The 20,980-nt window shown below is 39.4% G+C and overlaps 3 protein-coding genes across 5 annotated transcripts; 2 read left to right on the top strand and 1 right to left on the bottom strand.

Moving 5' to 3' along the window:
* Positions 1-1,220: 1,220 nt before the first annotated feature.
* Positions 1,221-5,457, top strand: chrm1a (cholinergic receptor, muscarinic 1a). 2 transcript variants are annotated; one of them, XM_053682105.1, is made up of 4 exons: positions 1,221-1,334; positions 1,589-2,501; positions 3,112-3,951; positions 4,111-5,457. In XM_053682105.1, exons 3-4 carry the CDS (start codon positions 3,220-3,222, stop codon positions 4,834-4,836), a joined length of 1,458 nt encoding a protein of 485 aa, XP_053538080.1. In that variant the 5' UTR covers positions 1,221-1,334; positions 1,589-2,501; positions 3,112-3,219; the 3' UTR covers positions 4,837-5,457. The 2 variants fall into 2 exon arrangements, with proteins under 2 accessions (XP_053538080.1, XP_017330009.1); XM_017474520.3 differs by having other exon boundaries at positions 1,221-2,501.
* A 293-nt stretch (positions 5,458-5,750) lies between these two features.
* dpf2l (D4, zinc and double PHD fingers family 2, like) lies at positions 5,751-12,610 on the bottom strand. The gene is made up of 11 exons (XM_017474523.2): positions 12,482-12,610; positions 11,817-11,977; positions 11,623-11,730; positions 11,340-11,536; positions 10,599-10,688; positions 10,419-10,503; positions 9,119-9,250; positions 7,955-8,086; positions 7,613-7,725; positions 7,379-7,460; positions 5,751-6,526 (listed from the first exon to the last, which is right to left on the bottom strand). Exons 1-11 carry the CDS (start codon positions 12,553-12,555, stop codon positions 6,444-6,446), a joined length of 1,257 nt encoding a protein of 418 aa, XP_017330012.2. The 5' UTR covers positions 12,556-12,610; the 3' UTR covers positions 5,751-6,443.
* Positions 12,611-13,704: 1,094 nt separating this feature from the next.
* Positions 13,705-20,115, top strand: hnrnpa0a (heterogeneous nuclear ribonucleoprotein A0a). 2 transcript variants are annotated; one of them, XM_017474526.2, is made up of 4 exons: positions 13,705-14,594; positions 16,601-16,690; positions 16,857-16,924; positions 17,096-17,297. In XM_017474526.2, the coding sequence occupies exons 1-2, from the start codon at positions 13,763-13,765 to the stop codon at positions 16,654-16,656; spliced, it is 888 nt and encodes a 295-aa protein (XP_017330015.1). In that variant the 5' UTR covers positions 13,705-13,762; the 3' UTR covers positions 16,657-16,690; positions 16,857-16,924; positions 17,096-17,297. The 2 variants fall into 2 exon arrangements, with proteins under 2 accessions (XP_017330015.1, XP_017330014.2); XM_017474525.3 differs by lacking the exon at positions 13,705-14,594 and adding an exon at positions 15,361-16,222 and having other exon boundaries at positions 17,096-20,115.
* The last annotated feature ends 865 nt before the right edge of the window (positions 20,116-20,980 follow it).

Genomic DNA, 20,980 nt, shown 5'->3' with positions numbered 1-20,980 from the left:
CTGGAAAAGGAAATCAGCATCTCCATAAAGCTTGTCAGCAGATGGAAGCATGAAGTGCTCTAAAATCTCCTGGTAGACACTGCATTGACTCTCGACTTGAGAAAACACAGTGGACCAACACCAACAGACGACATGGCACCCCAAATCATCACTGACTGTGGAAACTTCACACTGGACTTCAAGCAACTTGGATTCTGTGCCTCTCCACTCTTCCTCCAGACTCTGGGAGCTTGATTTCCAAATGAAATGCAAAATTTACTTGTCATTCCATGACTTGTTTCAGTACACCAGTAGTTTCTTTCTTTTCAAAACATTCAAAATTGTTTTACTGGCTGTGCCCAATGTTTCTACAATGGCTCTGATCGATTTTCCCTTTTTTTCCTCAGCTTCAAAATGGCTCATTTTCCGCCCATAAACAGCTCTCTAGTCTTCATGTTGGTTTATCCTTTTTAACAACAAATGAAGTCTTCACAGGTGAAACCCAGGGTTCAAATCAAGAGTAGACACAAGTTTCATAATAAAATGGAATAATTTCAGTAAGCTGTTGTAATTTTAATATACTTATGAGAACACACTAAATTTACAGAATGTTTTTTTAAAGACCAAGTCAAGAAAAAGCATGATTTAAGTCCAAATCCAGGACTTGATTAGTACATCACTGATTTGCAAAGCTTAAATCTCATAGACGTATCATCAGTTTGAAAATATAACATATTAGAACCTTCTAGCTCTGATATACTGCAGCTTACCATAATAGTAATATACTGCTCCCAATGTTTTAATGAATTACATTGTGATCTGAACAATTATGTAATGAACAATTTGGGAAGAGATTTTAACCTTTTTCATTTTTGAAAAACATGCATTTGTGTTGTACTCTTTGCACTAATACTATTTATACAGAGTACGCTAAGGTGCTGAGCTATACACTTGAGCTTTTGCTTATTTGTCATTGTTAAGGATTGATATGGATTGTATTTGCCCAAATCTTATGTAACCTATGTCAATATTTTGTGTAGTTAGGTGGTCATATGTACTAGGTTAAAGTGTTAAGACCATTGTTAGTGTTCCAATGAATACAGTTAAAGCAACTAATATTTAAATAGTGACGTCACACACCTGCTCTGATACACTCTCTCTCTCTCTCTCTCTCTCTCTCTCTCTCTCTCTCTCTCTCTCTCTCTCTCTCTCTCTCTCTCTCTCTCTCTCTCTCTCTCTCTCTCTTAAGTGATGTGAAGATTTGGTTTAGTTGTTTAGTAATTCACACTGCATGGATACATGATGCCCAATACCTCAAAAATGTTACAAATAAGCCCTGGTGTAAAACTGGCAAGGTAGGCTACTTATTAATTTTTTCTTTTAGGCTTCCAGTTATATTTAGAGATATGTCATTTTTAATCAGCTATGGTCTTTGATAAATAGGACTTCTCAGCAGTTCCATCTAGTATGCAAAGCTGATTAGTTCCTATTCATCATTTGGAGCAATTTTCCAACCACATGAAGTGTTTTGTAACAAACACTTAGACGTATGACTTGCTATAATTTGCTATATGATTATGACACTTTGCTTCTTTTAATGTTATTGAAGGATCCATAGAACTTCCTTTCCCTTTTCTTGGGTTAGGTAAGTTCATTAAAACTTCATTATTATACATTTAACTTGGACTCATCAGTAAGTTGACTTGGATTATTATTCATACTAATTCAAGTCCATGGTGCCCTTACTTGCCTCATGCCTAGTGTTCATGTCCAGATGCTCTGCAGCTCTGATCAGAATAAACTTATTGAAGATGAATGAATGAATAACTTCAAGAAATCACCAAATGCCTACTGTAGATTTCAAATAACAAAATACATTATGTTTTTTGGGAGCATTTATTAATTTGGCTGGTACGTTTATCCAAAGCAAACTACAAATCAGACAGAATACAAATGAGTAGTTGATGGTGAACATTAAGAATAAAACAAGACCAGATGTGCTGTTAATGAAAAAGAATCAATAACAACATGAAGTATTAACTGGGGTGGTACCACCCCAAAGTTTATTATTTTCCAGTAACAGCATGTCCTGAAGTGATGTATATTTTATATACAACAACAATTTGCCAACAATTCAAATTTTTCATTCATTCATTAACAGTGTACCATGCTTCTTTTTTTTTTATCTGTTCAGAGTTACATTTAATTTGTATGGGTTTTTTTTTTCTAACTTTAATACAGTACGTGTGAAAATAACTGCACATACTGAATGACAAATATTTTGCAATCTTAGATCCTTCAATCTTTAACGACAAACTGACAACTGGAGGAAAAGCTATAGGAGTAGCATGGTCCATATTGACCCTGTTTGTTTCCTGCCTTTTTATTTGAACTTACTAGTTTGTCATAAAGGGTGGAGCAAGTGGTTGGTGTTTCTAAATGATTACTGTTAATGACGAAGCACACTTCTAAAGGATTAGCTGGTCATTTCTGGAGAAGGATCTGCATCCGTGGGACAAGAGGTAGGAGATTATGGAGTATTTTGTCCTTCATATTTTTCAGATTTGTTCTCAAAACTTTGAGATCATGTGTAGCTGAATGAGGGGAAATGAACTGTTATTTTTGCAGCTAGATTTTATAAAGTTTTATGCAAAACTATGAGGTGAGATTTCACAGAAGAACGTTAAAATGCAATCAAGATTCTATTCTATAGCAGTACCAGTTCCCACTACAGAACACAATGACACATATACAGAGCTGATCAGGATATAGTACCAGTGGTATCAGTAAAGTACCAGTGGTACTTTCATGCAGTGTATTGACAGCGTAACAGGACAGTGTTTCAACAGCTATTTGAAATACCTAGTAATGTGATATGCATTTATTGAATGTAGAAAACAAGTCATAATTACAGCAGTGATTCGTATAACACAGCTCTGCAATAGTGCACCATGTAAGTGACTAGAAATATTTAATCACAAAGTACACTACTAGGTGATTAGATAAGACTTTAAGGTAAAAGTACTTTCTGTGTCCATTTCACCTTGTTACAATTGGACTACATTTATGTTTGACTAATTCTGTGTCTTACCTTTTGTCTGGCACTGATAAGCTACTCATTTCTTCTGATAGGTTGCAAGATGACTGTAACACAAAAATGCAGAGCAATAGAACTTGCTCTGGTGGCTATGAAAATCATTTAAAGACCAGCAAATCAAGATAATCTTTCAGGAAATCATCATGATGAACGTTACGACGGCCATGTTTTCGCTGTCCTGTTCAACAAATGTGACGGCAACACCTCTTGGAGGTTATATCATCACCTGGAAGATGGCTATGGTCACTCTTATTACAGTCCCGCTCTCGGCCATCACCATCATTGGCAACATCTTGGTTATTGTTGCCTTCCAGGTCAATCCTCTCCTCAGGACAGTCAGTAACTACTTCCTGTTGAGCTTGGCTGTGGCAGACCTTATCCTGGGTACCATCTCAATGAACCTATACACCACTTACATTGTGATGGGACGCTGGACATTAGGCAGTCTGGCCTGTGATGTGTGGCTGGCTGTGGATTATGTAGCAAGCAATGCTTCAGTCATGAACCTGCTAGTCATTAGCTTTGACCGTTACTTATCCATCACGCGACCTCTGACTTACCGGGTCAGCCGCACAAACAGAAGGGCAGCACTGTTTATTGCTCTGGCATGGGGTATATCTTTCCTGCTTTGGGCACCAGCCATATTGTTCTGGCAGCACATAGTAGGTGAAAGGACAGTGCCTGAGGATCAGTGTGCAATCCAGTTCCTGTCTGAGCCTGTGATTACATTTGGGACAGCCATTGCCGCTTTCTACTTGCCTGTCAGTGTGATGGTGGGTCTGTACTGGCGAGTGTACCAAGAGACAGAGAGACGTTCGCGGCAACTGGCTGGGTTAATAGCGTCCCGTGGGGGTGACTCAAACAAGTCATCACAGGTAAGTTACAAATGTTGATATTCAGTTCTACATTAGATTTATGGATTTATTGGAAAATTTGGATTACCAGATCAAGCAAAAAAAGACCAATATGTAGATTTTAGGGCACGTTACACCAACTTTTTTAGATGTCATTTTCTTTTTTTTTGTCATTATCAGTCCCAGTCCAGTAACAGCTATGCAAGCGACCTCGAAGAAACGAGGGTTCAGGTAACCATCCAGCCAGAGCCAGAAGAGAGCATTAGAACCCTGAGTCCCTCCCTCACCCAGTGCACAGCAGCATGGTGGAAGAAGAGTAGGATACAGTACACTGGAGCTCCATCACACACTGTAAACAGCCCCACACAAACTGGCATAGACTGTATCCTCAACAGTGATGATGGGCAGAAAAATGCTACATATATTCCTCTTGCTCAGATTACTAAGAGGATGGACTTACTGAATGATTCTGATGTTGATTCTGATGGTATCCAATTGGCAAACTGCCAATCAGACAGTCAACAGTCCCTCAGACAATGTCCCACTACAACTACAGGAGCGTCACCTCTTTCACAGACAGTGACACAGAAAATTCGTAAGCCACGTAGCTGGTCGCTGATCAGAGAGAAGAAAGCTGCACGGACCCTGTGTGCCATCCTACTGGCCTTCATCGTGACATGGACACCCTACAACATCATGGTGCTGGTGTCTACATTCTGTGAGCACTGTGTTCCTGAGAGGCTCTGGCAGTTGGGGTACTGGCTTTGCTACGTCAACAGCACAGTGAACCCAGTTTGCTATGCATTCTGCAACAAGCACTTTCAAATCACCTTCAAGGCTCTGTTATTCTGCAGGTGGAGGGAGCAGAGGAAGGGGAAAAGATGGACTTTTTCACAGGACAGTTAGTCAACTCACTGGAGACTGTGGGTTCCTCTCATTTTTTAATTGCACTTCCTTGTTTTCTTTCTTTGCATCCTCAGAGAGGGGAGCTAATAAGATACAAGCACAAGGGAATTTAGCAAATGAGACATCCTTGCTCTTTGAAGTGCAGTTTTTGAGGCTTGTTGCACAACTGCATGGACTATCACTCAACATTACACACGTCTTACACACAGTGTAATTAATTTACCATCAGTCAAAACATTATTTCATGTGTACATTGCCTTCTTAAACATTGATGTTTAAGCCTACAAAATTGTATACCATTAACTTACCTATGGGCATATCATAAGGACATGTACATTTAACCCATCATTTTTTATTTATTATTATTTTCCTATCTGTTTTTGGGGAGGTGCACAATGTTTTACCATCATGAGCTACAAAAAAAGACTTACTGTGTATATGAGGTGAGTGATATCCCTACTTCCAAATTCCTCTGAACAAATGTAAAGAATTTATATGTTCATGATAATGATGATGGATCAGTGTCCAGGGCTGAAGAATGTAGAACTGAGTATTAAAAAGAACAATTTTTTATAAAATTGTCAAGATTTTTGTTGCTTGCATAAAGGTGTGGATTTCTTGAACAATGCACTATTAACTTTGGTTTAGGTGTCACTCCAGATTAAATTAAGAAAAGCTTGGATTATGAAAAATGAGGAAGAAGGCTTAATGTTACAATGACGTTGACATTGAAGGAGGACATGCAAAAAGAAAAGTACACAATCAAAAAGCACTAAAACTTTCTTTACTCTTTGAGAATGCTATATTGGGTTAAACATGTTGCTTTGCATATATTGTTAACTCTGTTCATGTCAGGTGTTTCTGTGCCGATACACGATAGAACCAGGTTTAAAAGAATTTTAAACCATAAACACTTGTGTTACATGTATGTTTATTGAAGAAAGGGCAATATAAAAGGGACATAAGACAGCATAACACATTCATTACCAAATACTAACAGACACAAAATTCCACAGTTTGTCAAATACTGAAATGAATGAAGGAAAAATGCTTTTGATAATGTTGACCTTGGCACCATTAATTCCTGCAAGGAAAAACTCAGCAACAATAAAAGTGTACTTTCGATACATATAGATATTAAAATACGCCATAATTTTGTCAGGATAAGGCCATTTGATTTCTTCTGACATGCACTGTAAACAAGCAAGGGGAAAAAAAACAACAAAAACAACAATCTGGCAACAGATATAACATGACCCAGCTCTTCATATCCATTAGTGAGGGATAATTATGGAAATAATCACTTTCTATACTTTCCTTAGTGCTCAAATCATTTAAAACACTTAATATATGTAGTAATGTGTCAGACAATAATGCTGCAACTGTGGTGTGAAGTGAAGGTCTCTGCACAAGTGCTGCCAAATAAAGGTCTCCTTCCCACTCCACTTTCTCAGCTCCTCAGCTGTGCCACACCAGGCTAATTATGATGTGAAGACATCCAAGTCTAGATCATGTAGTGTAAAAAGGATATTTAGTTGGTGTGTATGAACTTGATCAAAGGGAGTGTGAGATCATGTGTTGTCTCATGAGCAGTCCTGTCGATGCGATTACTCTACTGTAGGATTCTGGCTTTGGTAGATGGAAGCCTTCTCCTTCAGAAGATCCAGACACAAACGACAACTCCAACTTCCTGTGTGTGTAAAAGATGAAATACATGTTATTGTTAATGACAGTATAATCGCAGTGCTGACTGTCATTACAATGTATGAAAGCACTTCTGCTGGAATTTTAAAACTGTTTTACTACAGCTGTGGCTAGACTGCCACAGAAACTATAATCTAAAAACAAACTGAAAACTGTTTTGCTACAGCATTGACTCAAGGCAAAGACTATTTTGTGTATTTCCCATATACTATCAATTATGTTTAATTGGAAAAGCACAAGTAACACTTAACAGCCATAATAAAATGCCTCTTAAATATTTTTTTTAAATCAGTATCTCATGATATAGAACAAGTAAGGCTACAAAAATATACTAGTAAATGTATTATACACACATTTAAAGAAGAATTTATACAGAACATATTTTTTTCCAATATTGAATAGGGCAAAGAAAAAAAAAGGAATATGTTAGTTGGACAGTTAGTGACACCAAGTGGCTTCACACCAAATTGATGTTTTTGTTGTAACAGATTCCTTATTGTATTTTTTGTTAGTAAAGTTTTTAGTCATTCATTAATTTTCTAGCAAACAAGTTTTATTAAAACTAGTCATTGCCATAGTTACAGATTTTAAGTCCACTGAGCTTCCTTCCTTTCTTGCAATATTGAACATTTTTTTTAATTTAAAAAAAATAATAAAAAAATAATAATATATATATATATATATATATATATATATATATATATTATTTTCAGAGTAAAAATGAAAACTAAATAAAATAAAGATGGCAAATTTAACACTGATAATGAACATGTATAAAAATTAAAAGGGAGCACTGCCTGAAGGATTAATGTTTTGCAGTGTGTCTAAAGCGATTTACCTTCTGGTGGGTCAGACATAGGAGGAGTGAGGCAGTACATGTGGTATCCTCTGTCGCAATCATCACAGAACAGCAGCTGGTCCTGAATCAGCACAATCAGAAGAGGATACAGTCACATTGGGGACATTAATGTGTGCAAATAGACCTACTGAATTACATTAACATCTGAATGCAAGACATGAAGGAATTGAGACATGACACAGTCTGAGTGTCTGAAGAGGTCACTGAACTCACGTCATTCTCAGACGTGCCACAAACGTTGCAGCACTTGCATTCAATGCACTGCCAGCGATATGTTTTTACCGCTGCCATCATCACTGCTGTGAACTGCAGGCAAGAAGGATGGCCTGAGACAAGTGGGAATTAATAAGAACATCGATCACAATGCCAAAATTTTCACAAGCAACAGAAGTCCTTGGCTTTTCTTACACAAACAAATAAACAATTTAAGAAATAACCAGTGACAAAAACTAAACAACAACCTAAGTGTGTTACAATTACTGTGCTGAAATAAGTGACTACAAGGTTGTTTCTGTAGGGCTTGCAATTTGATTGGATGAGAGGGAAATGCCATACCCGAGCGTCCACAGTCAGAGCAGGACACCAGCTCCTCAGACAGGCCAGTCTTCTGGTTCATGTTGGAGTCACCCAGGCAGAAATCACAGTAATCATTTGGTGGAGCCAAGCCATTGGGACCTTTCTTAGGAGCTAAGGACAAAGTGGACATTAGCTAAAAATTGTGTGTATGATTTAACAATTTGTATTAAAATATGCTTTGTATACATTTTATTGAACAGGGATAGCTAATTATACTATAATATAATTTAACAGTGGTTAAACAAATCACGGGAAATAAATGCTCCAATGTGCTCACCAGTTCCGGGTTATATTTGCCCAGAAACTGACTAGTCTAAGTAGATATTGGTAGATAACAATTTAATAATGTACATGTTTCCTAGTTAATTGCATTAATTTAGACTAAAATAAACAGGTATATTATCACACAGTAAATGGATTTTGCATCCACAACAAAAAGTCAGTTGTTGGCTAACATTTCAGCTATGACATATACATTTACCTCAGTTGGCTGAAGCTTTTATCCAAAGCAACTTACAGTGGAGACAGGATAAAACTGAGCACATCAGAGTTCAGTGGCCCAACAGTGGAAACTTGGTGATGCAGGGATTTGAACTCAAGACCTTCAAATCAGTAGTCCAATGCCTTAAACACTCAGCTACCACTGCTCTATGAGATGTGCTGTCTTGGCATATTGAACTCCAGCATGACTGTATGCAGCAGGAGTGTTAGACAGCTTTTTCCCCTGAACTTTATTGTGTTCAAACTTTATTGTGCTCAGTTCCATCATAGGTTCCATATACCTGTGTTGCTGAGTCTGAAAAAGACCATCAGTAGTCCTTGAAACCTGCTTGTCCCAAGCTCCTGTTACTGAGTTATCCACCCCAGTGTAGCATAGTACACATTATTTATCTACTAATTAGAGGTGTGCAGCAGGACTAGAACCTGCAGTACTCGATAAGAAAATAAATAAATAAATAAATATATATATATATATATATATATATATATATATATATATATATATATATATATATATATATATATATATATATATATATATATAATTTTGTGTTTTGTGAATTTCTTACTCATGCTGGTAGGAGTGGACTGTAAGTAATGGACATTGCATGACACTGAAATCAAGTGATTTATAGGACTTACTCTTGGTTTCCTCCTGTGGTGCAGGAGTGTGGATCTCAGCTTCCTCTTTTTCCTCTCCCTCTTCTTCAGCCAAGTGAGAGTGGGTGTAGTGGTAACTCAGGCCTGGTCTATTCTTATAGCGTTTTCCACAGACTAGACACAAGGCATACAGGTGCATCTCATAAAATTAGAATATAGTGGATTTTTTTCTGTAATTTAATTAAAAAAGTGGAACTTTCATATTTTCTACATTCATTACACAAAGTGAAATATTTCAAGCCTTTTTTAATGGCTTACAGCTCATGGAAATCAAAAATCCAGTATCTCAAAATATTACAATAAAGAATTTAGAATTCAGAAATGTTGCAGTGTCACAGTCCTAGTGTCAAGCCACTCCTGAACCAGAGACAACGTCAGAAGCTTCTTACCTGGGCTAAGGAGAAAAAGAACTGGACTCTTGTTCAGCAGTCTAAAGTCTTCTTTTCAGATGAAAGTAAATTTTGCATTTCATTTGGAAATCAAGGTCCCAGAGTCTGAAGGAAGAGTGGAGAGGCACAGAATCCAAGTTGCTTGAAGTCCAGTGTGAAGTTTCCACAGTCAGTGATGATTTGGGGTGTCATGTCATCTGCTGGTGTTGGTCCGCTGTGTTTTCTCAAGTCGAGAGTCAATGCAGCGTCTACCAGGAGATTTTAGAGCACTTCATGCTTCCATCTGCTGAAAAGCTTTATTGAGATGCTGATTTCCTTTTCCAGCAGGATATAGCACCTGCCCACAGTGCCAAAACTACTAGTAACTGGTTTGCTGAGCATGGTATTACTGTGCTTGATTGGCTAGCCAACTCACCTGACCTGAACCCCATAGAGAATCTATTAGAGACACCAGACCCAACAATACAGACGAGCTGAAGGCCGCTATCAAAGCAACCTGGGCTTTCGGGAACACCTCAGCAGTGCCACAGGCTGATTGCTTCCATGCCACGTCGCATTGATGCAGTGATTCATGCAAAATGAGCCCCGACCAAGAGTGCATAAATGAACATACTTTTCAGAAGATCGACATTTCTGTATTATAAATTCTTTATTCTAATATTTTGAGATACTGGATTTTTGATTTCCATGAGCTGTATGCCATAATCATCAAGATTAAAACAAAAAAGGCTTGAAATATTTCACTTTATGTGTACTGAATCTAGAATATGTGAAAGATCCACTTTTATCCACGATATTCTAATTTTCCTAGATGCACCTGTCATGTTAAAATAAACATGGGCCAGCACACACAAACGCCACCAGAAGAAGCACACCAGAAGAAAGCAACCTACTATCACAGGCATATGGTTTATCACGATCTTCCAAAGCTGCTGCAGCTGCTTCTGTTTTTTTCTTCCCATTTCCAACTCCACGACCCTAACAGACAAAGAATATCAGCTCATTGTTGTTTCTGACAAAATTATTCCATCAGCAAATCATAATTAGGCTGCAGTGTATCCGGTGTCAGCTACCTTAGATTTTCCTTTCCGTCTTTTTGGGGTCTCCTCCTCAAAGTCCTCATCGTCCAGGTCATCCAGATAGTCTTCTGGTTCTAGGATTCTCTGAGAAAACAAGTGGATAAAGAACAGACTCTAGGAAAACACAATCATTGAAAATTTTTTTTCTCAATATTTATCTACTACTCTGTAACAGTCTTAGGGTGTTTTCAGACTAAGCCTGATTGCTTGAGGCCACACCCGGCACTGATTCTAAGCTGGTTTGTGTGAAAGTGATATGAAATGTCGTCTCATCTGAGAATCCACTCTACAATTTTAGATTTCTGTTGTGCGAGTAATCTTTGCAAAATGTTACGGTGTACTTTTCCTTTATTGTCATTTTAATGTTTACTTACTCATGCAATCATTATTTTATCTGTTTTTGCTCAACATTGATCAACGATTTGGGTATAGTCACAACTGCTTGCTTTCATGTAAAAAAAATAAAAAATAAAAACTATTCCAAAATTCCATCTTTTCACTTGAAGGCATTTGGTTGCCTTTACACATCAAAACATACCCTTCTCTGTCACTGTAAAACATGACATGTATACTCCATCACATTACTGTCTGCCTGGTCCAGGGAGCAGATCACTTAAACACATGGTGCAGTCCAAACCAGAATTCACTTGTTGCAAACCATCCACACTCAAAAGTGAAGAAAAGGTTGCCTGAACCAAACTTAGCTTGGTGGTGGATATCGCATCAACCAGATACCTTTCTCACACGTGTGGATCCACTGTGGCTACTGGCCCCAGCAGTGCCTGTGATGTCTGCCAGACCCTGTTCTTCCTCTGGGCCCCTAAGCTCTGGAGCGGCTCTCTTATCCACAGGTTCTCCCTTTAGCAAAGCCTCCAGGCTGCTTCCATCCAAAGGCCCCAACCCATCTTTTTTCAATCCCAATTCAAGTTCGGCTTTAAGAGAGAAAGTATGGGTGTTGGTGGAAAAGAGTTGCATTTTAAAATTCCTGATAAGATAAAACTGCTGTAAGGTGGATTACCTGTTTTGATTGGGGGGAAAACCAAAGCAGGGTCCTCTGGTGGATGGGCCCGTCTTTTCTTTCTCCAGCGGCGTGCAGGGTATGTGTAGAGCTGCCCTGGTGCTACACCTTGCAGAGGAAAAAGAAGGCAGTAAGGAAACAAGTGACAATCATTTAGATGGTGGAGTAAGTGGATAAATAAAAGCATATCAAACCTGCACTCCTGTGCCTTTTCTCCATCCAGATGTAGCAGTTGCTCTGAGCCACTCCAGTCTGGGAGTCGAGAAAAGGCATGAGAATGCTTCTCTCTGCACACAGCCGAGCATTGTAACTGTGGCACTGCTCCATGGCATCTTTATAATACTGCTCTCCCATACTAACGCCCAAAACACACAAATTGCAAGACGGAAATAAATAAGAGCATGAAAAAAAGACATCCAGGTGTTTCGTAATGTCGCAGTTTGACGCCAATTAACCAATTATTCGATTAAACACACAACTAACAAACAATAGCTACAGCTAGGTCCTCTATATTCTTAACAAGGAAGCGTTCATCATAAACAAATGAAACACAAAAACTCCATGCAGCGAGTAAAATGTGTTCAGAATGACTTCTAACCCATAATGGTTCAATACAGTATGTCCAATAACTATGGTTAGTAAGTATACAGCTAATAAGCTATTTATTTCTTGGAAAACAATGAATGGAAACGGTTAGCAAGCCACTGCTTAAATCGGTCAATTGAGTTAACTCGATACTCTTTCACTAACACACAACTTCGTTCAGATTATTTAAGAGTAAACTTGATCGATTCTGAGATACAAATAACCAACGAATTTTCATTGTAATTTTGGGGAAAAAATCTGTAAATCAACTCACACTTTAACAACATTCTCAACGGCCGCCGCCATTTTTTGATGTAATGGTCGTAATGTGCACTGTGCACTGCGCATGCGCACCACATGAACGCTGCCAGATGTTCGCACCCCCACGAAACCTTCCTCAGCGCCATCACCTTCTGATTTCTGTCCTTTTGTCTTCAAACAAAACCCCCCACTTCTCAACCAACTGTTCCTCAGAACAGTAGCGTTTCACTCAGTTCTAGCATATTAAATGGTGAAAGGAGAAAAAGTAGAAAAGGAGTGGGATAAGATATATAACATAATCTTGATTTTATTTGGAAAGCATTAGAGTATGGAAAACAAGAAAAAGCCATATACGTACATTATGATTAATTTGCGTATATTCCGTCTCATAGCTTCTGTTAGTATGAACTACTCAGTCCCCTGTTTAAAAACCACGAATAAAAGCTCACAGTGAATGTTAACACAACACGGGACAAGCTGGTCTTGATTTCTATAATTATATATTTTATTTGGAAAAACCGTGTATATATAAAATATACCCAACCATCACAATGCCACAAACATCCATTCCTTAGTTTTTTTCCTGTTATAATTAGCCAATACAGTCTGTACTTTCAAACATATAAAAGGTTAGTAGAATGATTTTATTTACACTCAATGCTAAGATTTTTTTTTTTTAATTCTAAGTGGTGTTTTCTCAAATCCTGATGAAAAAGTGATACCAAGTGATACTGGTAAGATATAGAGCTCAGTAGGAGGGAACAATAGTGCCTAGTCTTTCTACAGCGACCCAAGAGCGCTAAATTAATCTCAGTGCAAGTTTCAGCTCCATATGTTTTAAGGCAACGCAGTAAAACACATTGTACTTTTTATGCAACGCTTTAAATATAATAAGAAAAAGTCGAGCTATTGTTCGCAGATCTCGCTTATGGAGACATGCTGTAAAGCAGCATTGCGTGCACACGCGTCCGCCATCTTCTCAAACCTGACCGCGCGCCTCTGAAACCACTGGAATTATGGGATTTTTCCTTACTTTCGGATCGAACACTTTTGGTCTTTATATACTTTTCCGTATATTCCAGTGCATGCGTGTGTTTTTACTTCAGGGCATTTATTAATACTATTTGAGCATACTAATATTCCTGTTCAGAATCTTTGCATATGAATTAGGGCAGGTTTAGCGCAATCGGTGACATCATCACTAGTCGCCCCGCCCACATGACTGCCGCCATTTATTCAGTGTTTCAAGACCGCCATTTTAGATCATCTGCTCACGCACACAACAAGCAGCTTCATGGAGATGGAAAGTCAGCTGTGTAAGCTTTTTGTCGGTGGACTGAATGTTCAGACCACCGATGAAGGCCTCCGCAAGCATTTTGAACAGTTCGGAGGCCTGACCGACTGCGTGGTGGTGCAAAACCAGCAGCTAAAGCGCTCCCGCTGTTTCGGCTTCGTGACCTACTCTACGCCAGAGGAAGCGGACGCCGCCATGGCCGCTAGGCCTCATGTGCTGGATGGCAACAACGTGGAGTTGAAAAGAGCAGTGGCTCGGGAAGACGCTGGAAAGCCGGAAGCCCTCGCAAAGGTCAAGAAAATCTTTGTCGGCGGTCTTAAAGACGACATCGAGGACCAGCATCTGGTTGACTGTTTTTCGCAGTTTGGTGCCGTCGAGAAAGCCGAGGTGATCACAGACAAAGAGACCGGCAAGAAGCGTGGCTTCGGCTTCGTCTACTTCGAAGACAACGACTCGGCCGATAAGGCTGTAGTGCTCAAGTTTCACAACATTAACGGCCACAAAGTGGAGGTGAAGAAAGCCCTGACCAAGCAGGAGATGCAGAGCGCCGGGGGTCGTGGCGGTGGCGGTCGCGGAGGAAGAGGAGGACGCGGCATGGGAAGACCTCAAAATGGCTACGGCGGTGGAAGAGGCGGCGGCTACGGAGGCAACTATGGTGGTGGCTACGGCGGAGGAAACGACGGCGGGTATGGCGGCGGCTACGGAGGAGGCTACGGTGGCGGTTATGGCGGCGGCTACGGGGACCAAATGGGAGGCTACGGCGGTGGCAACGGCTACAATGACTTTGGCAGCGGCTACGGCCAACAGGCCTCGGGCTACGGCCCCATGAAAGGTAATTACTCGGGCAGAAACAGCGCTCCTTACTCCCGAGGTGGCGGCGGCGGTGGTGGTGGTTACGGAGGCAGGGGGGGTTATGGAGCCTCGTATTAAAGACCGGGTTTTATAGATAGAGTAAAGTTCCCCCTCATCCCAGGACTCGAGTGAATTTAGCACATCCATATACAAGAATCTTCGATCTAACCCAGCCTAGAGAATCGTGTAGGGAGTAACGGCGTTTACACTCGCACCAGTGATTAAGTTCAAAACCTCCATATCGTCCTCCTCCCTAAGGTACTAGGCGGAATTTCTTCAAGACATACATAGGACTCTTACTCCGGATCCTCGTAAAACTATTTTATTTTTTTTAAACCAAGATTTGTCTTTTGAGTTAAGTTAAGATTAGTACACTTGCTTTGTTAGCCTAGGCATGTTATTTTTTTCCTTTCCTTTTTAGGATATGTATTGTATCTTGTATATCTTCATTTTTACTACTTTAAGTGTTAAATATGGGACTTTTTTGATCAACTAGCCATGTTAATCCTCGTGAACTCGATCTGCTTTAACTAGGCTTGTTGGTTATTAGATTTGAGCAGGCTGGGTGCGACTCCCGCCTGAGAGGTCACGTGTCCCTTTGGCCGCTCATCGCACACAGACGCGCAGCTTCTAATTAACACCATGTTAAATAGTTGAGTGGTTATTATGAACATTGTCCTAGATGTTAACAGTGAACTTGTTTCATAGGTTTTGGTCTAGTTTATTCCTTGCTCCAGTTAAAACAATTAAGACGACTTCCTTTAAATGCTGTCTCATTGTATTACTGCTTAAAACTTATTGCCCTATTAAATATTGTTTCAGTTCCAAGCACGCTGTATGTATTTCTATGAATAAAAAGTTCTTACTCTATTAGCTATTATGTCTTTCACTAGATGAGCCTTTATTAGCTGGTAGACTAAACCAGAGAGTTTAGTTCGCATCTCAGTAACTCATAGTGCTTCCATTACATGGTCATGAGCCCAAAGTTTCTTTGCATTCTGACCATATATATATATATACACACACATGAGTGGGGAATGTAAAATCTCCCCAACTATTAAATAAGGATATGTTGTCTTTACTGTAAAATATGTTTAGAGCTTTGTTCCAGTACTTTTAGTCATCATATAAGGCGGATCTATACCTTAGCTGTGTCCACTACTACATCATTGGATTCTCCAGAAGTACGCCAGAGCTGTAGAAACCCAGCTGAAAGCCCATAGGATATTCACACCAGGTTTCAGGTTTGTAGAAATACTTTATACATAAGACATCACATCGTATGGATCCACCTGGAATGATTGACCTCTTTACATCGGGTATTTGTTAGATGATGGAGCGTGCATGCAATTTAACTTGCAACATTTCTTTAGTACTCAGAATTAACTTTATCATGTGAATGACCGAGGTGGTAATTAGAATATTGTTTGGTTCTGTGTGTGTGAAGCTGTGGTTATATTCGTCTCTAGTTTGTCTTGATCCAACATTTTTAGGCAATTTTCAGTTTAAGGCCATACCGGAGTGTGGGGCTTAGTTCCTGTTTACTTGATGCATTAGTTCCAGATATTAATGACACCAAATGCAAGGAGATCAGCATTATTAAGCAAGGTTTGTGGCTTCAGTTATTTACCTTACATCTTATCAATTCCCCTTCCCTCATCATCTCGGTGTTATGATTGTGTGTGTCCCAATACATTTATGGTACACTGTGAGGACTTGGCTATTTGTTACACTGTAGCAGAAAAGCTTTCATAGCATTAAGTATTTCTGACAAGTCCTGGTCTGGCCTGTTGAAGTGTGTGGGTGAACAAGAAACTAAGCTTGCATTATACCTCCCATGACTTAATGGCAGTTATAATGCCCTGAAGGGATGGTGATGATTCATCACAGAATGGGTTGGGCAGATTATTTGGCCTGCTTTTAAAGAAACTTCTCTCATTCTCATTGAGTTAAAGTAATTATATCTATCTTTTCCCCCTTCTGCAGAAATGACCAAACTGACGGAGTTTGATAATTCCTCAGTTTTGAGCCCAGCTGGTTGAAGCTCTGAAAAAGTGGGCACTGGAAAGCTTTCAAGTGAGTACATGTATCAGAGGTCCAGAGTCATTTTCATTTAATCAGAAGTTTCCAGATAAACAGTAGTCTGGAGATCTGCTTCTGTGGGCAATTATTGCTTGGTATTAAAATATTCAATCATCTCCCCCCCCCCCCCCCCCTTTTAATTATTTTTTTCTTTTTACAGCAAGGACAGTCTTTGGAGGATGGTTGCTCCTACCTACATGCAGGATACTGTTGGATAATGCCGCATTGGTGAGTTTGCTTTTGCACCATAAACCTGTATTAACTTTTGTTACTGCTATACTGGAAAATCAAGAAACTCGGGAGCTGCTCTCTACCCAAGAGGGCAACAAGAATCTATGAATGGAGCTGTTTTCATATTTGCAAATCTAGTGCTCAAACTATTTCTTTATATTTTGTCAGGTCAAACTGAACCTGGTATGCCATGTTTCCCTATGTTTCTGCCATGGAGGTGAAAGATGATGACCAATGTGATGTAGGCTGGTCACACAGAGTTGAAATGTCTGTGACTAGTTTAAAATGCCTGTGTTGATGGACTTTCATTTGGGGTGGGGTGTTTGAAAATCTACTTATGTACTTCATATAATAAAAGTTGTGAACAAAACATCTGAATCAGTGTCTTACTGGGATTTTCATGCTGATGTTGAGATTGTATCTCTTTCTTTTCAGAAAAGGTGTTGCAAGTTTAAAGCCACCTAAAATAGGAATACTATGTATATAATACCCAGGTTTGTTTGGCCATTATTTTTGATAAAGGTGGGGTTGTGGTCCTGGAATAATTACACAAAAGACCCTTGTGATTGGACCATGAATTAACATGTGGAGCACTTCTGACATAAAAACATAATGTACAATAAATGCAGTCTAAACAAAATCCACCTTAATTTTGTTACACCATGTGAGATTTACCCTCTGCATTTCTTGTGTCCTATTTAAATGGTCATTGAGCATGATTCTCATTTCCTCTTGGAGCAAAATGTGGTTGGTTCAACCAAGTTTATCACCCATATAATCTCTGCATGTACTGTCATTATGGTAGTGCAGTCTTCACTTTTGTGGTAGATTGAGTCTTGATGGGCATTTCTTTAGTGCGATTTTATCTAAGGTTTGAGTAACAATGATGTTCATTATGTTTCAGGGGACAACTAATAAAATTACTGGTTCCTATTCTGAACCACACCCCAAAACATAATTACCTAGTGTGGATATACACTCACTGAGCACTTTATTAGAGAAACAATACTATTACTGTGTAGAGCCTCCCTTTGCTCTCAAAACTGCCTGAATTCTTCATAGCATGGATTGCATAAGATGAACATTCCTTGGAGATTGTGGTCTATGTTAAAATGTTTGCATCATGCAGTTCCTGTAGATTTCTCAGGTGAACTTTCATGCTGCACAGCTGTTCTACCACATCTGAAAAAGATATTCTATTGTTCAGTTCAGGTTCAAGTGGCTTTGTCATTTCAGCCACATACAGCTGGTACAGTGCACAGTGAAATGAAAACATTCTTTCAGGACCGCGGTGCTACATAAAACAAGACACTAACTGCATGAGAACACAACTAAATAAGCTCGACACAGTTTTACAAAGTGCACCAGTGTACTACTAATCTCTAAGATTTTAGAAAAGGTTGTAGCAAAGCAGTTATGCTCGTACTTAGATAGGAATAACATTCATGAAATGTATCAGTCAGGATTTAGACCTCATCATAGCACAGAGACAGCGTTAGTTAAAGTAGTAAATGACCTACTGACCTACGATCAGGGTTGTGTCTCGCTGCTTGTGTTACTCGACCTTAGTGCAGCTTTTGATACTATAGATCACACTATTCTCCTTGATAGATTACAAAATGTTGGTATTAAGGGAACAGTCCTCTCCTGGCTCAGGTCTTATCTGACCGATCGTTATCAGTTCGTAGATGTAAATGGTGATTTCTCCATGCGTACTGAGGTTACTTTTGGAGTTCCACAGGGTTCTGTTTTAGGCCCACTGCTCTTTACTTTATATATGCTACCCCTAGGACAAATTATTCGTAAACATGGAATTAGCTTCCACTGTTATGCTGATGATACACAGTTGTATGTTTCAGCGAAGCCAGAGGACAGACAGAAGCTTAGTATAGTTGAGGATTATGTAAAGGACAATAGACATTGGATGTTAACTAACTTCCTTCTACTTAATTCTGATAAAACAGAAATACTTTTATTAGGCCCACGTGTAGCTAGGAGTAATCTTTCTGATCACATGGTTACTCTGGATGGTCTTTCTGTTTCATCATGTACAGCAGTTAAAGACCTTGGAGTGATTATTGACTCCAGCCTATCATTTGATGCTCATGTAGATAATATTACTAGGATAGCTTTCTTTCATCTCAGAAATATTTCTAAAATAAGAAACATATTGTCACTACATGATGCGGAAATACTAGTTCATGCATTCGTCACCTCTAGATTAGATTACTGTAATGCCTTACTGTCTGAATGTTCCAGTAGGAATATAAATAAGCTCCAGTTAGTCCAGAATGCAGCTGCTAGAGTCCTAACTAGAACTAGAAGATACGACCATATCACACCAATATTATCAATACTGCATTGGCTCCCAGTAAAATCTCGCATTAACTATAAAATACTTTTATTAACCTATAAAGCACTAAACGGTCTCGCGCCACAATATCTAAGCGACCTTTTGGTTTTATATGATCCGCCACGCCTACTTAGGTCAAAAGATGCAGGCTATTTGACGGTACCTCGAATAGTGAAGGCTACAGCAGGGGGGAGAGCTTTCGCTTATAGAGCCCCACAGTTATGGAACAGTCTTCCAATTAGTGTTCGGGACTCAGACACAGTCTCAGTGTTTAAGTCTAGGCTTAAAACGTATTTGTTTACTCAAGCCTACCCTGACTAGATTCTGTTCTACTACTTCGCAGTCATAATAATCTTTTTTTCTCCCTCTCTCCTTTCGCCGAGCCCCACACGAATTTATGGAGATACTAGAGATCCAGATCCTTTCTGCCTCTGGATGGAGCTCAAATCTTCTCTAATTCCAGACTGCTGGGACTACGGCTGCTCCTAAGGCCATACAGACTTCATATAAATCCATAATGAAATTTTTCACACTAACTGTTGTTACCCAGATGAGGATGGGTTCCCTTCTGAGTCGGGTTCCTCTCAAGGTTTCTTCCTCTTAAAACATCTTAGGGAGTTTTTCCTTGCCACCGTCGCCACTCAGTGGCTTGCTCAGTTGCGATAAATTCACACCTTTAATATCTGTATACCATGTTAATATTTCTGTAAAGCTGCTTTGAGACAATGTCTGTTGTAAAAAGTGCTATACAAATAAAATTGAATTGAATTGAATTGAACTAAAATAGGACAATAGGTGCAGTAAGTGACAATGTAGCGCCGACCAGTATTAGCTTATACCAAATACAGTGTGTGTGTGTGTGTGGGGGGGGGGGGGGGGGGGGGGGGGGTATTGGACCCCTTAACATTTTTTCCAGTAAATATCTTTTCAATGAGGCTATTCACATGAAATTTTCACCAGACATCAGTATTAACTCAATAAATCTGGAAATAAAGAATTCACAACATCAAAATCAATAAATAAAGTTATGTGTAATAAAGTGGAATGACAGGAAAAAAAGTATTGAACACACTGAACAGAACACTGAACTCATTGTCATGTCCAGTTGAGACCACTTTTGCCTTGTTACATGATGCATCATGCTGTAAGTAGCCATTATAAGATGTAAAAGTAAATTGTGTCCATGAAGCAATGCACATTGTCAGCAACAAAACTCAAATAGCATTCAAGCCATGATTGATTGGTAATGGGCCAAAGTGTGCCAAGGAAACATTACCCACACCATTACACTATGTCCACCAGCCTGGATTGTTGACACAAGACAGGTCGGGTCCATGGATTCATGCTGTTGTCACAAAATTCGGACCCTACCATCCATGTACCTCAGCTGAAATCAAGATCCATCAGACCAGGCTACGTTTTCCCAGTCTTCAACTATTTAGTTTTGGTGAGCCTGTGTGCACTGCAGCCTCAGCTTTCTTTTGTTGGCTGATAGAAGTGGAACCCCTGCTGCTATAGCCCATCCGCCTCAATGTTCGACGTGTTGTGCGTTCTGAGATGCTTTTCTGCTCACCACAATTGTACAGAGTGGTTATCTGACTTACTGTAGCCTTTCTGTCAGCTCAAACCAGTTTGGCCATTCTCCGTTGACCTCTCTCATCAACAAGGCATTTCTGTATGCAGAACTTCCGCTCACTGGA

The sequence above is a fragment of the Ictalurus punctatus genome, chromosome 8, assembly GCF_001660625.3.
Source record: "Ictalurus punctatus breed USDA103 chromosome 8, Coco_2.0, whole genome shotgun sequence".
NCBI lineage: Eukaryota > Metazoa > Chordata > Actinopteri > Siluriformes > Ictaluridae > Ictalurus > Ictalurus punctatus.
The sequence above is the reverse complement of the archived record's forward strand: the minus strand, read 5'-3'. Positions and strand labels throughout refer to the sequence as shown.